Source organism: Artemia sp. Qi Xiang Cuo, chromosome 11 (assembly GCF_049724085.1).
Source record: "Artemia sp. Qi Xiang Cuo chromosome 11, ASM4972408v1, whole genome shotgun sequence".
In the NCBI taxonomy this organism is placed as follows: Eukaryota; Metazoa; Arthropoda; class Branchiopoda; order Anostraca; family Artemiidae; genus Artemia; species Artemia sp. Qi Xiang Cuo.
The window spans coordinates 39,889,929-39,903,053 of record NC_142804.1 but is presented as its reverse complement, the minus strand read 5'-3'; the positions used below and the strand labels follow the sequence as shown (position 1 = coordinate 39,903,053).

The 13,125-nt window shown below is 38.2% G+C and overlaps 1 protein-coding gene across 1 annotated transcript in view; it reads left to right on the top strand.

The window, feature by feature from the left end:
- Window positions 1-4,870: 4,870 nt before the first annotated feature.
- Window positions 4,871-13,125, top strand: part of LOC148946968 (dipeptidase 1-like) — a 51,020-nt gene continuing 42,765 nt past the window's right edge. Inside the window, exons 1-2 of the mRNA XM_089096469.1 lie at window positions 4,871-4,904; window positions 7,029-7,191. Coding sequence (XP_088952595.1) covers window positions 4,871-4,904; window positions 7,029-7,191 — 197 coding nt within the window. The remainder of the gene's footprint in view (window positions 4,905-7,028; window positions 7,192-13,125) is intronic.

Here is a 13,125-nt window from a genome sequence, read left to right as displayed (position 1 = left end):
CTTCTGTCAACCCCAAAGGCCTTATTGTGTGATCTTTAGACTATTTTAGAGCAAAGGGCTATCTCCAAAACTCCTATCGGTTGGAGGAACGTATGACGTGGGGGGCGGCTACCCACGTTCACTTTGACTCTTGAAAAGGGCACTAGAACATCTGATTTTCAATCCAATGAACCCCCTCCGGAGTTTATACGACCACCCCTTCCATAAAAACCGTATATACCCCTGGGCATAACTTACAACCCTTGCACTGAGAGGTCTGGGGGAATGTCATACTCAAAGACATAATTTCCAGACCTTTAAACTACGCAGAACAAAATGGCTATCTCAAAATTTTGATTTGATATGTTTTGTAAATGGATGATCGTGAAGGGGGGCTTGTTGCCCTCCAATCACTTTCGACTATTAAAAAGGGCACTAGCCCTTTCAATTTCCAATCGAGTGAGTCTTCAAAACGAAGACAACAAATGGATATCTCAAAATTTCTATCAGATTGATTTTGGAAAAATAAGAGGTGTAGTGGGGAGGGGATTATCCGCCCTCCGATCAATTCAATCTTAAAAAGGGCTATAGAACTTCTGATATAAATCCAGTGAGACCCCTCCAAAGTTTATACGAACACCCTTTCTATAAAAACCTTATATGCCCCCAGGTCATAGCTTATAATCCTTGCCCTGAGGGATGTGAGGGGTGGGGTGGTTGTCATCCTCAAAGATATAATTTCCAAACTACGCAATTTTTTAATTACGCTAAACAAAATATGTACCTCACAATTTGAATTGGATGTGTTTTTAAATTTGTAGATGGTGGACGTGGGAGGGGTTGGCAGCCCTCCAATCACTTTTGATTATTAAAAAGGGCACTAGACCTTCCAATGTCCAATCGAAAGAGCCCTTTTCGAAGTTCCTACGACAACTCCTTTGATACGAAGTGCCCTGGTCTGAAATAAATAAATAAATAATACATCGTGCCCATATCGCTCTTTACTTAGGCAGCGTTACTGCGTTGCCTAAGGCAAATTTTCAAAAATCAGGCAAATATCCTAAGGCTCGTGACTTTTGATGGGTAACACTAAACTTTATGAGTCTTATATATATGGAATCAGCATAATAAGCTGGCTCTTTTAAAGTATCTATTGATATCAAAATTTCGTTTTTTTTTAGAGTTTCTGTTACTATTGAGCCGAGTCGCTCCTTACTTACAGTTCGTTTGCACGAACTGTTTGATAACGAGGTACTACCATTTTTCAGTGTCAAGACTGAGTCCTAAATTAAGAAAAAACTTAGTAACATGTTGTAGGATTCACAAGTGCCAATTCCGTTCGACTAACCAATAGCAGGTCACCATCGTATTTTGAATACGATATATTAGTAAACTTGACTTATTTTGACTCGAGTCCCCTCCGTCCTTGAAGGGCGTCTTGGGTCCTCTTTCTTCATAATCACGTGGATGTGCCTTCTGTATGCCTTGCGGTCTTCTGCAAGACGAAGAAGGTACGAAAGGGAGTGGGGCTTGAAGTTTTTCTTCTACCTCTTAGGGAGGAGGGGTGACCAGAAGGGCGAGAACAGGGAATTTTGCCTTTGAAGATGATTTTTGGGTTAAGGGATTGACTCATCCATTGGATGCGGCCGAGCAATTGAAGCTGCTGGAGCTGGATCTTGGTGACGATTGTTAGTTAGGTTTTAAGATGCTCAAGGAGTTCGATGTTTTAGATTCAATCAAGGTAGGTGATCAAGGCTGTAAGGCTGGGACACTTAGTTTCAAACGGTGCAGGTCTACTTTGGTCTTACACCTTCAGTGACCATGCCTCACCATGCTGGTTGCGGTAAATTGAGATGGGGGTCATACTGAGAGATTGTGGGGATAGTCAAGGTATCGAAAAGACGTTTCTTAAGCAATACAGACAAATCTTTGCTTCGCCAAAACGGCATAAGGGCTTTAACAGACCATACCACCATGGTATCTGAACTCGTCGACCCACTGGATACTCTCTCCTGGATGCTCATGGATACTGGATACGTCGACCCACTGGATACTCTTGTTTTTTCTATGTTGTTGGCATAGACTAGCTTGTCTGTCAAAACACCCCCTATATGTGACATCTGTAAGCCTAAAAATTATCATCATACTAAGTGAATCGCTTCCCAAAGAAACAAAGCTAATGCCTCTATAATAACCACATTCAATCTTATCATCTTCCTATAAAGGGGTTTATCTATAGAATCCTTAGGTAATTCCCCCGTTTTAAATATCTCATAATCTTCAGTAATTTATCTTAAGCCTCCCGGTCATAATATTTCAAAAAAACATTTACCACACTATTAGCACCTGAGGTCTTATTTTTTTATCCTTTTAGTACTGTCTCTAACTTTTCCCTGCAAAATATATTTTCCTTCACTTCCAAATTGTCACCAACTTTTTTATTCTCTTCTATATAGGTTTTGTAGCTTAATCACGGCTTAGCAAATACTCAAAATGTTCTGCCAATCTCTCTTTAATACTTTCTTTATTACTAATTGAAGTTTCGTTCCTATCTTCAACTGCAACAGGTCCAGACTGACTGTTTCCTCTCAGTTTATTAGTATGCCAGTACAATATTTCACTATTAAGCCGTCTGTCTGTATCTTTAAGAATTCTATCCGTGGCCTCTATTTCAACCTTCTGAATTCATATTTTAATACTTTCTCTACTTCCATTACATTTCTCTTATTGTCATATGATCTACCACTCAAACAGTTCTTGCAAAACCCCTCTTTTTTTCTTCTAAACTTAAAGAATATTCTCTAATATCCTTAGCTGAGTTTCTAACCTTTTCCCTAAGACACCATATGTTACTTCACAAACTTTTTTCATAAAGTTATTCCATCCATATTCTACATTCTCAAATTTGAAACTGTCTGATTTCATATTCAGCTGTTCATAGAAAGTTTCTCTCAAGTTTTCATCCAAGAGTCTACCAACATAATAATTTCCGGAAAGATAGTTACTCTTCCTAAATTTAAACTTTAGATTATTTTTAGACACTACTAGATGATGAGACCCTCACTTTTAGAATGGATAAAAGCACCCTTTTATGCCCTTGAATCTTGTATCGATCATGTCGCTCTTCAATTTACAGTAACATGATCAATAATATTTACCGTCCTATCATCATGTGAGTACCGTGCTAACTTATCGAACATTATATGAATTAATTTAAAAAAACTTTCCGGAAAAGGAGTTTTTCAAAAAAACTGAAGAGCCATATTAACTTGAGACGAGCAGAAATAAATTCCTACAAGATTCAAACTCAAAACGACCAAAAATTACTATTAAAGAATATATGAAATCCAAAACGAACAGAAATGAAATAAACAATGATAGTATCCAAACATACAACAGGTACTAAATTAAATGAGTAAATAAATCTTAAAACGAGTAAACTTAAATCAAAATTTAAATTGAATTTAAAACGAACAAAAATCACTTCAAACAAGAGTTTGATAACTACCCCTTCCCACTCCCCTAATTGTAAAAGTCTAAAGCCTACTGCGTCACTGCGTTTTATTGAGGACTGTATGTGTCTTGACCAGTGCTCTGAAAGAACTAATAAAATTAAACTGAATGATTGTTGTACAACGATATTAATTGAATTAAAATTCAGCAATTCAAGATTCTACTTTACTGTGAATTTTAATTTTATTTTCAGAGTTGTAAGCACAAAAGAAAATTTTTGTGATATAATTTGTTTACAGATAGTTTCTTTTGATTTAGCTCGACATATCTCTCAACATTTCTCAAAATTGTGCCTCAATACCCTTAGCCTTTTTAGACACACCCAGGATCAAACATTCCCCCCTTTCCCAATGATAAATCCTGCTGGTGAAAAATGGACAAAATGGACAATTTACATTCCTTACCCCGGTGGCCGTGAGGGCAAGGCATCTACAAAAGCATAGCTATTAGACTTCGTAACTATTTCGAATAAAATGACTTTTTTTTAGATCTCTGTCAGTGTTAAGGGGAGCATCTAAAAGAACCAGGGGGAGGGGTGATGCCCTTCTTTTTTCAACATCCCTCTCAACATGCCTTTTAAAGTTTTAATTTAGTACCCTTAGCCGTTCCTTCTGTATTGCTGTTGTGTCCTGTTGACAACCGTGCTTTGATTTTGTTTGATATGCCCCTAACATTTTCTAAAAGTTTACTTTAATATTCTTAGCCTCTTTGGAAACTCAGGATCAAACATTCATCTTTCCCAACTAGCCAGCTTTGTAAATAAATAATGGCAACTTTTATGACTTACAACTCTTGCCCCAGGGGCTTCTTCGGAGGTATAGCTAGTTAGCTTTCCGACCATTTTGAACAAGATAGATATTTCAAAATATTGATCAGGCATCTTCAGAGGGAGAAAAACTAAAGAAGAAATGAGAGGGGGACTAGTTGCCCTCTGACCACTTTTAACATCCTTTTCAACATGCGCTGAAAGTTTAAATTTAATACCCTCAGTTGTTCTTGTGATATCGCAGATACACCTTTTTAATAAACAGAATTCACATAGGTCTTTAGATTTAGCTTAGTATGCTCCTCAACAATCCCCGAATCAAATCGCCCGAACAGCCCCCAGATAAATCCTAAATGTGAAGAAGGGAAATTTTCAAAATTTACAATCCCTGACCAGAGGGATGTTGGGGCATTGTATTCTCGGGGGCAGAGGTACTAGAGCCTTAGGCTGTTCTGAACAACATTTCTTTTTCAAAATTTTGATCCATTAAAAGGGAAGAGATCGTCTAAAAAGGGCAAGGGGGCTTGGTTTCCCTCCAATACCTCTTCAACATCCACCTCAACATCCCATGACATTTTCAACTTGATATCCTCGGCTTTCCCTTACATACTGATGATACGTCCTTCTGACAACCAGCCTGCACACAGTATGTTGTATTGTGTTCGGCATCCCTTTTCAAAGCTGTGGGAGGTAATGTCATACCCATAGGCACAGTTGTTTCAGCTTTGGATTATCTTGAAGAAGACATCTCTTTCAAAATTTTGATTACATATTTTTGAATGAGGGCATCCAAAAAGGCCATGGGAGGGGGTTCACAGCTCTCCAACCAGTTTTCAACATCCCCTTCAACATGTCCTGAAAGTTTCAACTTAATACTATGTTAAAAACGTGCAACTTGCATAACTTATAGCCGGTGCCCCAGAGGTGGGGGGGGGGTTCAACCCTAAAGGAATAATTATTTTAACCTTTAAACTATTTTGAACAAAATCAGTATCTCAAAATTTTCACCTGATGCACTTGAGAAAAAAGGCGTGAGGAGGGGGCTGGCTGCCCTCCGATCACTTTTGACTTTTAAAAAGAACACTGAAAGTACGAATTTCCAATCGTATGAGCCTTTTCCTAAGTCTGTACGAGCAACCCTTTCATGACAACCTTATATGTTAACAATGAGCAACTGGCATAAATTGCAGCCCTTGTCTCGCGGGTTGGGGGGGAGGCTCAACTCTGGAGGTATAGTTATTTGACCTTGGGAATATTTCGAACAAAATGTCATTCTTAAAATTTTGATCAGATATATTACGGTGAAGAAGTCTGGAGGGGGGTTGATTGACCTCCGTCACGTTTGAGTCTTCAAAAGGGAACTAGAGGTTTTGATATCCAATCGTATGAGCCTCCTCCAGACTTTATACGACCACCCCTTCCATAAAAATCTTCTATGTTAACAATGGCCAGCTTAAATAGCTTACAGTCCTTGCCCCAGGGGTTAAACTAGGAAACTTATTTATTTCACCTTCACTCTATTTTTAACAAAACGGCTATCTCAAAATCATAATTGGAAGCACCTAGGGAAAGAGGGAATGTGGAGGGGGGCTGGTTGCCCTCCGATCAATGCTGATTCTTAAAAAAGGCACTAGAACTTTGAATTTCCAATCAAATAATCCCCCTCCCAAGTTTATACGGCCACTTCTTCCATATGAAGTGCCTCTGGGGAAAAAAACATACAAAAAAGTAACAAAACACTGAAGCCTTATGACTCTTTCCCATAGGCAACACTATACCGTTGCCTCTAGCAAATACTGCATTAGTTAAAGCTAGATTGTTATGCCTACAAAATAGCAGCGGTCTGTTACCGTTGCTATTTTTCCTTTCCTACACCAAATACACATAGGCTAGGAAAACATCAATCCCTATTTCTACCATCCTGGTATTAATATCCATAATAAAAATACCATATTTCTATCTGAGATTCTATCTATTTGTTATCAGTATTTGGTATCAGCCAACCTACGATGGCTGATACCTTGCACTTTTTAGTCGTAATGAGCAACTAGAATTATATTATAAATACTTTCCCAACCTACAAAAGACTTAACAGTGTCGATATCCATCATTAGCCCTACCCCCTGTCTATGGACCCCATCCTTCCTGCCTGAGTAAATAAATTCTATATCATCTAGTTTCATGTTCCATACCTCTGGGATATCATTTCCTGGACTTCTTAACAAATCCAGATGTCTGATTTCGTCAGTCAAAATGTCCATACGATTGTTGTTTCTTAACTTTTTAATGTTCGACGTTGCAATTTTCATATTACTGAAAAGATTGAAGCAATCTCAAGCCTATTGCCTCCGACTCATAACACATTAATGCGCACAAATATTTTATTACAATGGAGAGGCAGCAGATATTAGGTAGCTTAGCTAGGAAGAGGTTTTCCAGCTCAAAATAGTTCACCGAAGCAAACAAAACCCTGAAGAGTTATCTGTTGTTAATTAGTATCCATTGCATTACTGTGTCGTTTACTGTGCTAAGATTTCCCTGAGGGGTGCCCTCAGATCACAATTGAACAGAAAATAGATCGAATCACAGAGAAAATGCATAGAAAAGGAGAAAATTGTCACTTTAAAATAGTTGATTTCAGAAGTTATTTAATAACAAAAACATAGAACATCATTATTTGGTTAATTCTTGCTTACTTTTGATTATAGTGGACTGTATATAAACCTGAAAGATTGAGGGAGTTTTCTTTCTAACTGATACTTTGTTTCAGAGCTCACTTCAAAACAATGGATGATATTGATTGGTGTTCTGATGTTTGCTACCGCCACTGGTGTTGGTGTTGCAGTGCCCCTAGCCTTGAAATCTGGGGCATCGATTGAAGAGAGGCTGTCTGTTGCAAAAAGGATACTGAGCACATCTCCTTTAATTGATGGGTAATGGTTTCACAATATTTTACTCTGCGAACTCTATAATAGTCTATGTTCTTTCCTGTTGTATTTTTTTTTAGCTCTTCTTTTTAGAATGGGTATTCGATCAGAGGACACTTAACCACACTTAGTGCCCCTGTATGCCCCACATGGCGTCAGATTGAAATTTGTAGATAAATAATTAAATTAGAACCACCAAAACACAAATATGTCTCTGGGGGCATGCAGCCACACATAATGTATAAAGCCACAGGAGTGAGGATGCTAAGTTATGCAAACAGTCATTTCCACAACAGTGGCTTCATAGATTTTTTTTTTACTTTTTTGTAGAAAGGTGTATAGATATGTTACACCTTTTGAAACTGGAATGATGCAAGGATTTTCTGCTTATATAATCGGAGGTAAAGAAGTCAAGCTCTGAGGCTGAACTTCAATCAGCCTCTAGGGCCAAACCTCGTACTTCATACGTATAAACATCCAAAGCCGCTTCTTTTAGTTTGTGGGACGTTTAGGGAATGGTTCTAAATCATTAAAGGCTAATCAGAGGCAACGTTATAGCGTTCGATTTTAGAGCTTCCAATTTTGATTGGTACAACTAATGAATTTTATGATGAATTTTATATATTTGGAATCAGCACAATAAACAGACTCTTTTGGTGGATCTATTGATATCAAAATTCCGTCTTTAAGAGTTTTGGTTAGTACTGAGCCGAGTCACTCCTTGCTTACAGTTCGTTACAACGAACTGTTTGAAAAGGGAACTAGAACTCTCAATTCTTAAACATTTGAATCCCATCCGAAGTTTATATGACCACGTCTTCCATAAAAATCTTACATGCCCCCATGGCAAGTTACAACCTTTCCTCTGGGCTCTGGGGGGTTATGTTGACCGTGAAGTTTTGTTATTTGAACGTTTGACAATTTCGAACAAAAATATCAGAATCTTAATCGGATGTATTTGGGGAAAAGAGGGTGTGTGTGTGTGTGGGGGGAGGGGGTAGATCCCCTCCGATCACTTTTAATGACTCTTAAAAAAAAGGTAACTAGAACTTTCAACTTCCAATCAAATGAGCCCTCTCTGAAATTAATAAGACAACCCCTTACATAAAAACCTTGTATGCCCTTGGGGCATGACTTGCAACACGTGTCCTCGGGCTCTGGGGGGGGGGGGGGGTTTGTCGACCTTGGAGATTTTTTTATTTCATCTTTGAACTATTTTGAACCAAATAGCTAACTAAAAATTTTGATCAGATGCATTTGGAGAAAAAAGGGCCTTGCGGGAGCTAGATGCCCTCCAATCACTTTTGACTCTTATTTAAGGCACTAGAACTTCCAATTTACTATCTAACCAGCCACCTATGAAGTTAATACGATCTTTCCTTCCATAAAAAACCATATATGCCCCCAGGGCATAACTTACAACGCCTACCCCGATTTTTGTATCAATTTTTTTGTAATCTGATCTTTTAACTATTTTTACAAAATGGCTATCTCAAATCTTTATCAGATAAATTTGGGGGAAAGGGCGTGGGAGGGTGGGGCTAGTTTCCCTTTGATCACTTTTAACTCTTAATAGGGGCACTGGAATTTCCAGGGGAGTGGAAATTCCAGGAAAAATTTTACACGAGGGGGGGATTTCACAGAATTACTATTCTAAATTCTTGTTAATTGTCTTATATTATCTTCGCCAACTTAATTTTGCATGTGGAGATGTTCCGCAGGAACTACTTGGGCGCTATTTTCCGCGAGTTTCGATTTCTGTGAAACTATTGCAGCGGAAGGGGGCATTTCCAGAGTGATTGAGAATCCGATCAGAAATTAGTCTTTTTCAAATGTAAGTATGCAAATGAGAATTTTTTAGGCTGAGTCGTCCACAAGAAATTTTACGGAGGGGGGATTTTCAGAGAGGATTGAAATATCTGGAGGGAATTTGCACTTTACGTGGGATTAAATTTCCACAGAGGAGTTTTGCCAAAATTAATATGCAAATTTCGTTTTAATTTTTCATGTACGGTGAGCCACATTTGAACCTGCATTAGTTGAAAAATGGTCAGAAATTAAATAAAAAAAAAGTTTTTTAACTGAAAGAAAGGAGCGACATTAAAACTTAAAACAAACAGAAAATTACTCCCTATAAGAAAGGGTCTGTCCCCTCCTCAATGCCTTGCTCTTTACGCTAAAGTTTGACTCTTTGCCACAACTCTACTTTTTAAAGTAATATTAAACTTTAGCGCAAAGAGCGGGGCATTCAAGAGAGGACAGCCCCTTTCATTTACGGAATAATTTCTGTTCGTTTTAAGTTTTAATGTTGCTCCTTACTTTCAGTTGAAAAAAACTGTTTTTTATTTAATTAAGAGTCAAGATTGATCGGATGGAAACTACCCCACCCCCTTCCACCAGCTCTGTTTCCAAAATGTATGATAGAATTTTTGAGGTAGTGATTGTGTTCAAATTAGACAAAAGATCATATAACAAAAATTCCGGGATTTATACAACCCCCCAGAACCTGGGGGCATATAAGTTTTTTATGAAAGAGGTGGTCGTATAAACTTCGGAGGGGGTTCATTCAATTGGAAATCAAAAGTTTTAGTTCCCTTTTTAAGGTCAGAAGGAACTGGAGGGTAGCTAGCCCCCCCCCCCTTCCCTGCTTTATTTTTCCCAAATCCATCTGATTTGAGATATCCAGTATGTTAAAATAATTTCAAACATCAAAAAAAAAAAAACTCCGGGGTCGACACCACCCCCAAGAGCCCGGAGGGAAAGTGTTGTAAGTTATGCCCTGGGAGTATATAAGCTTTTTATACGAGGGTTTTTAAAATATTTCGAACATTAGATAAGCCTAACCCTCCCCCTCCCACCCCCACTCAAAGAAAACTTATTAACGATACTCTATTCCAAAGTTAAAGGGAGCTGACAAGTCCCTCCTTAAAAAAAACATATTGACTATATTTTATATCCACATTTATGGGAACTTGCCCCTGGCCCTCCATGGCCCTACCCCCAACACAAAAAAATATGGACTATAATTTATCTCAAAACCTATAAAAGCTGACCCCTGGCCATCCATAGATCGACCCCTCCCCCCCCCCCCGAAAAGAACTTATCAATGACAAATCATGAGAGCTGACTTCTAGTCCTGCCTCCATGTCCTGAATATTCCTCCCGCCAAAAACTATATTAAAGGTATTTTATTCCAAAAATCATGGGAGCTGACCCCTGGCCCTTCCTCCATGCCTTCACAAAGTATAAACACAATTTGCACTCTACTGAAAAATATAAATGTTTTTACTTTTATAACTTTAATGCATCAAATAATATTAACATTTTGATTACTAAATAACAGTATATGAATATTAACCTCACAATGCACGTTCATTTGTATTTTTTCAGTAAAGTGAAAATTGTGTTCTGGCCTTGGGAAGGCATAGGTGTTTGAGCCCTACTCATGTTAATTTCTGCTCGTTTTGAGTTTGACTCGGTTATTTATGGTAATTTCTGTTTGTTTTGGGTTTCATTTATTTATCGATGCTGATTTGTGGTAGTTTCACACTTGGTAGAGTATTTTATTTTATTTTTGCTCATTTTTGATTTAATGGAGTTCTTTACTTTTCTTTGAAAAACTTATTTTGTGGGATTTTTTAAATTAATTTCTGTTCGTTTTATATTGCCATAGTCTTTTCAGGGAAAAAGAAAATAATACTTTAAATCTTTTCATTTTTTAAGACTTTATAGCTTGGCCTGCTATTTGTATGCTGGAGAAAAATTTTCAGTAATTTTTAACAACATACACCCTTTTTAAAAATTTGGACACAAAAAGTAGTGTTTAATTTAGTTTCATACCTCCTCTAGTTGACCTGAAATAGGAAACTTGATACAATTCGCAAAACAATCTGTTTTACCTTCTTTGATAGCTTGGATACAATTACGCTATTTTGATTTGGTTTAATTTTGAGAGCAGAAGTAGCCCCGAAAGTTTGAACATAGTACGTACTCTCAGTCGTTCTTGGCATACTACTGAGATGCCTTATTGGGAATTTTCATTAACACAGTGTGCATTTTGATTTAATTCTAAGACAACATTTAGTTTTTAAATATAATGGGCAAATGGGAGGGGGGGGGTGGGAGGGGGACTAGTTGCCCTACAATCACTTTCGACTATTAAAAAGGGCATTAGCCCTTTCCATTTCCAATACAATGTGCCCTTTTCGAAGTTCCTATGACCACTCGTTCGATACGAAGTGTCCTGGTCTTAGCAAAGAAAAAAAAAATAATACATTGTACCCACATCGATCTTTACTATAAAAATGTGAAGCCTTCAAATTACTTTCGACTATTAAAAATGGCACTAGCCGTTTTAATTTCCAATTGAATGACCCCTTTTTGAGTTTCTACGAAAACGCTTTCTATAAACACCTTATATGCCCCCAGAGCATAACTTACAACCCTTGCCCTGGGGCTCTCGGGGGTTTGTCATCCTCAAGTACATAATTTCCAGAACTTTCAACTACGTTAAACAAAAGGGCTACCTAAAAATTTTGATTGGATGTGTTTGGGGAAATAGTGGGCGTGAGAGGGGGTTAGTTGCCCTCCAATTACTTCCAACTATTAAAAAGGGCAATAGCCCTTTCAATTTCCAATAGAATGAGCACTTTTTAAAAGTTCTACGACAACACTTTCTATAAAATACTTATATGCCCCAGGGCATAACTTACAACCCTTGCCCTGGGGCTCTCGGGAGTTTGTCATCCTCAAGTACATAATTTCCAGAACTTTCAACTACGTTAAACAAAAGAGCTACCTCCAAATTTTGATTGGATATGTTTGGGAAATGGTGAGCGTGAGAGGGGGGTTAGTTACCCTCCAATTGCTTTTGACTATTAAAAAGGGCACTAGCTATTTCAATTTCCAATCGAATGATTCTTTTTTGAAGTTTCTGAGACAACGCCTTCTATAAGAACCTTATTTGCCCCCAGGGTAAAACTTACAACCCTTGCCCTGAGGGCTGTGGGGGTTGCCATCCTTAAAGACCTAATTTCCGGACTTTTTAGCTACGTTGGACAGAATGGCAATCTCAAAACTCTGATTAAATTTGTTTTGGGAAAAGGTCGATGTGAGAGGGGTGCTAGTTATCCTGCAATCCCTTTCGACTATTAAAAAGAGCACCAGCCCTTTAAATTTCCAATTGAATGAGCTCTTTTTCAAGTTTCTACCACAACGCTTTCAATAAATACCTTATATGCCCCCAGGGCATAACTCGTAACCCTTACCCTGAAGACGGTGGGGGGGGGAATTTCCTGCTCAAATATATATATGCCAAAACTTTCAACTACGTTGAACAAAATGGCTATGTCAAAATTTTGATTGGACGTGTTCGGGGAAATGGTGGGCGTGGAAGGGGTGTTAATTTCCTTCAATCACTTTTGACTATTAAAAAGGGCACTAGCCATTTCAATTTCCAATCGAATGAACCCATTTTTAAGTTTCTACGACAGCGCTTTCTATGAAAACCTTATATGTCCCTAGGGTATAACTTGTAACCCATGCCCTGAGGGCTGTGGAGGGGTTCTCATCCTCAAAGACCTAATCATCAGAAGTTTCAACTACGTTGGACAAAATGGCTATCTCAAAATTTTGATTGGATGTGTTTGGGGAAAGGTGGGCGTGAGAGGGGGGTTAGTTTCCATCCAATCACTTTCGACTATTGAAAAGGGCACTATCCCTTAGAATTTCCAATCAAACGAGACCTTTTTGAAGTTTCTACGATAACGCTTTCTATAAAAATCTAATATACCCCCAGGGCATAACTTAAAACCCTTGCCCTGAGGGCTGTGAGGGGGCTGTCATCCTCAAAGACCTAATTTTCAGAACTTTCAACTACGTTGAACCAAAGGGTTATCTCAAAATTTTGATTGGATGTGTTTGGGGAAAAGGTGGGTATGA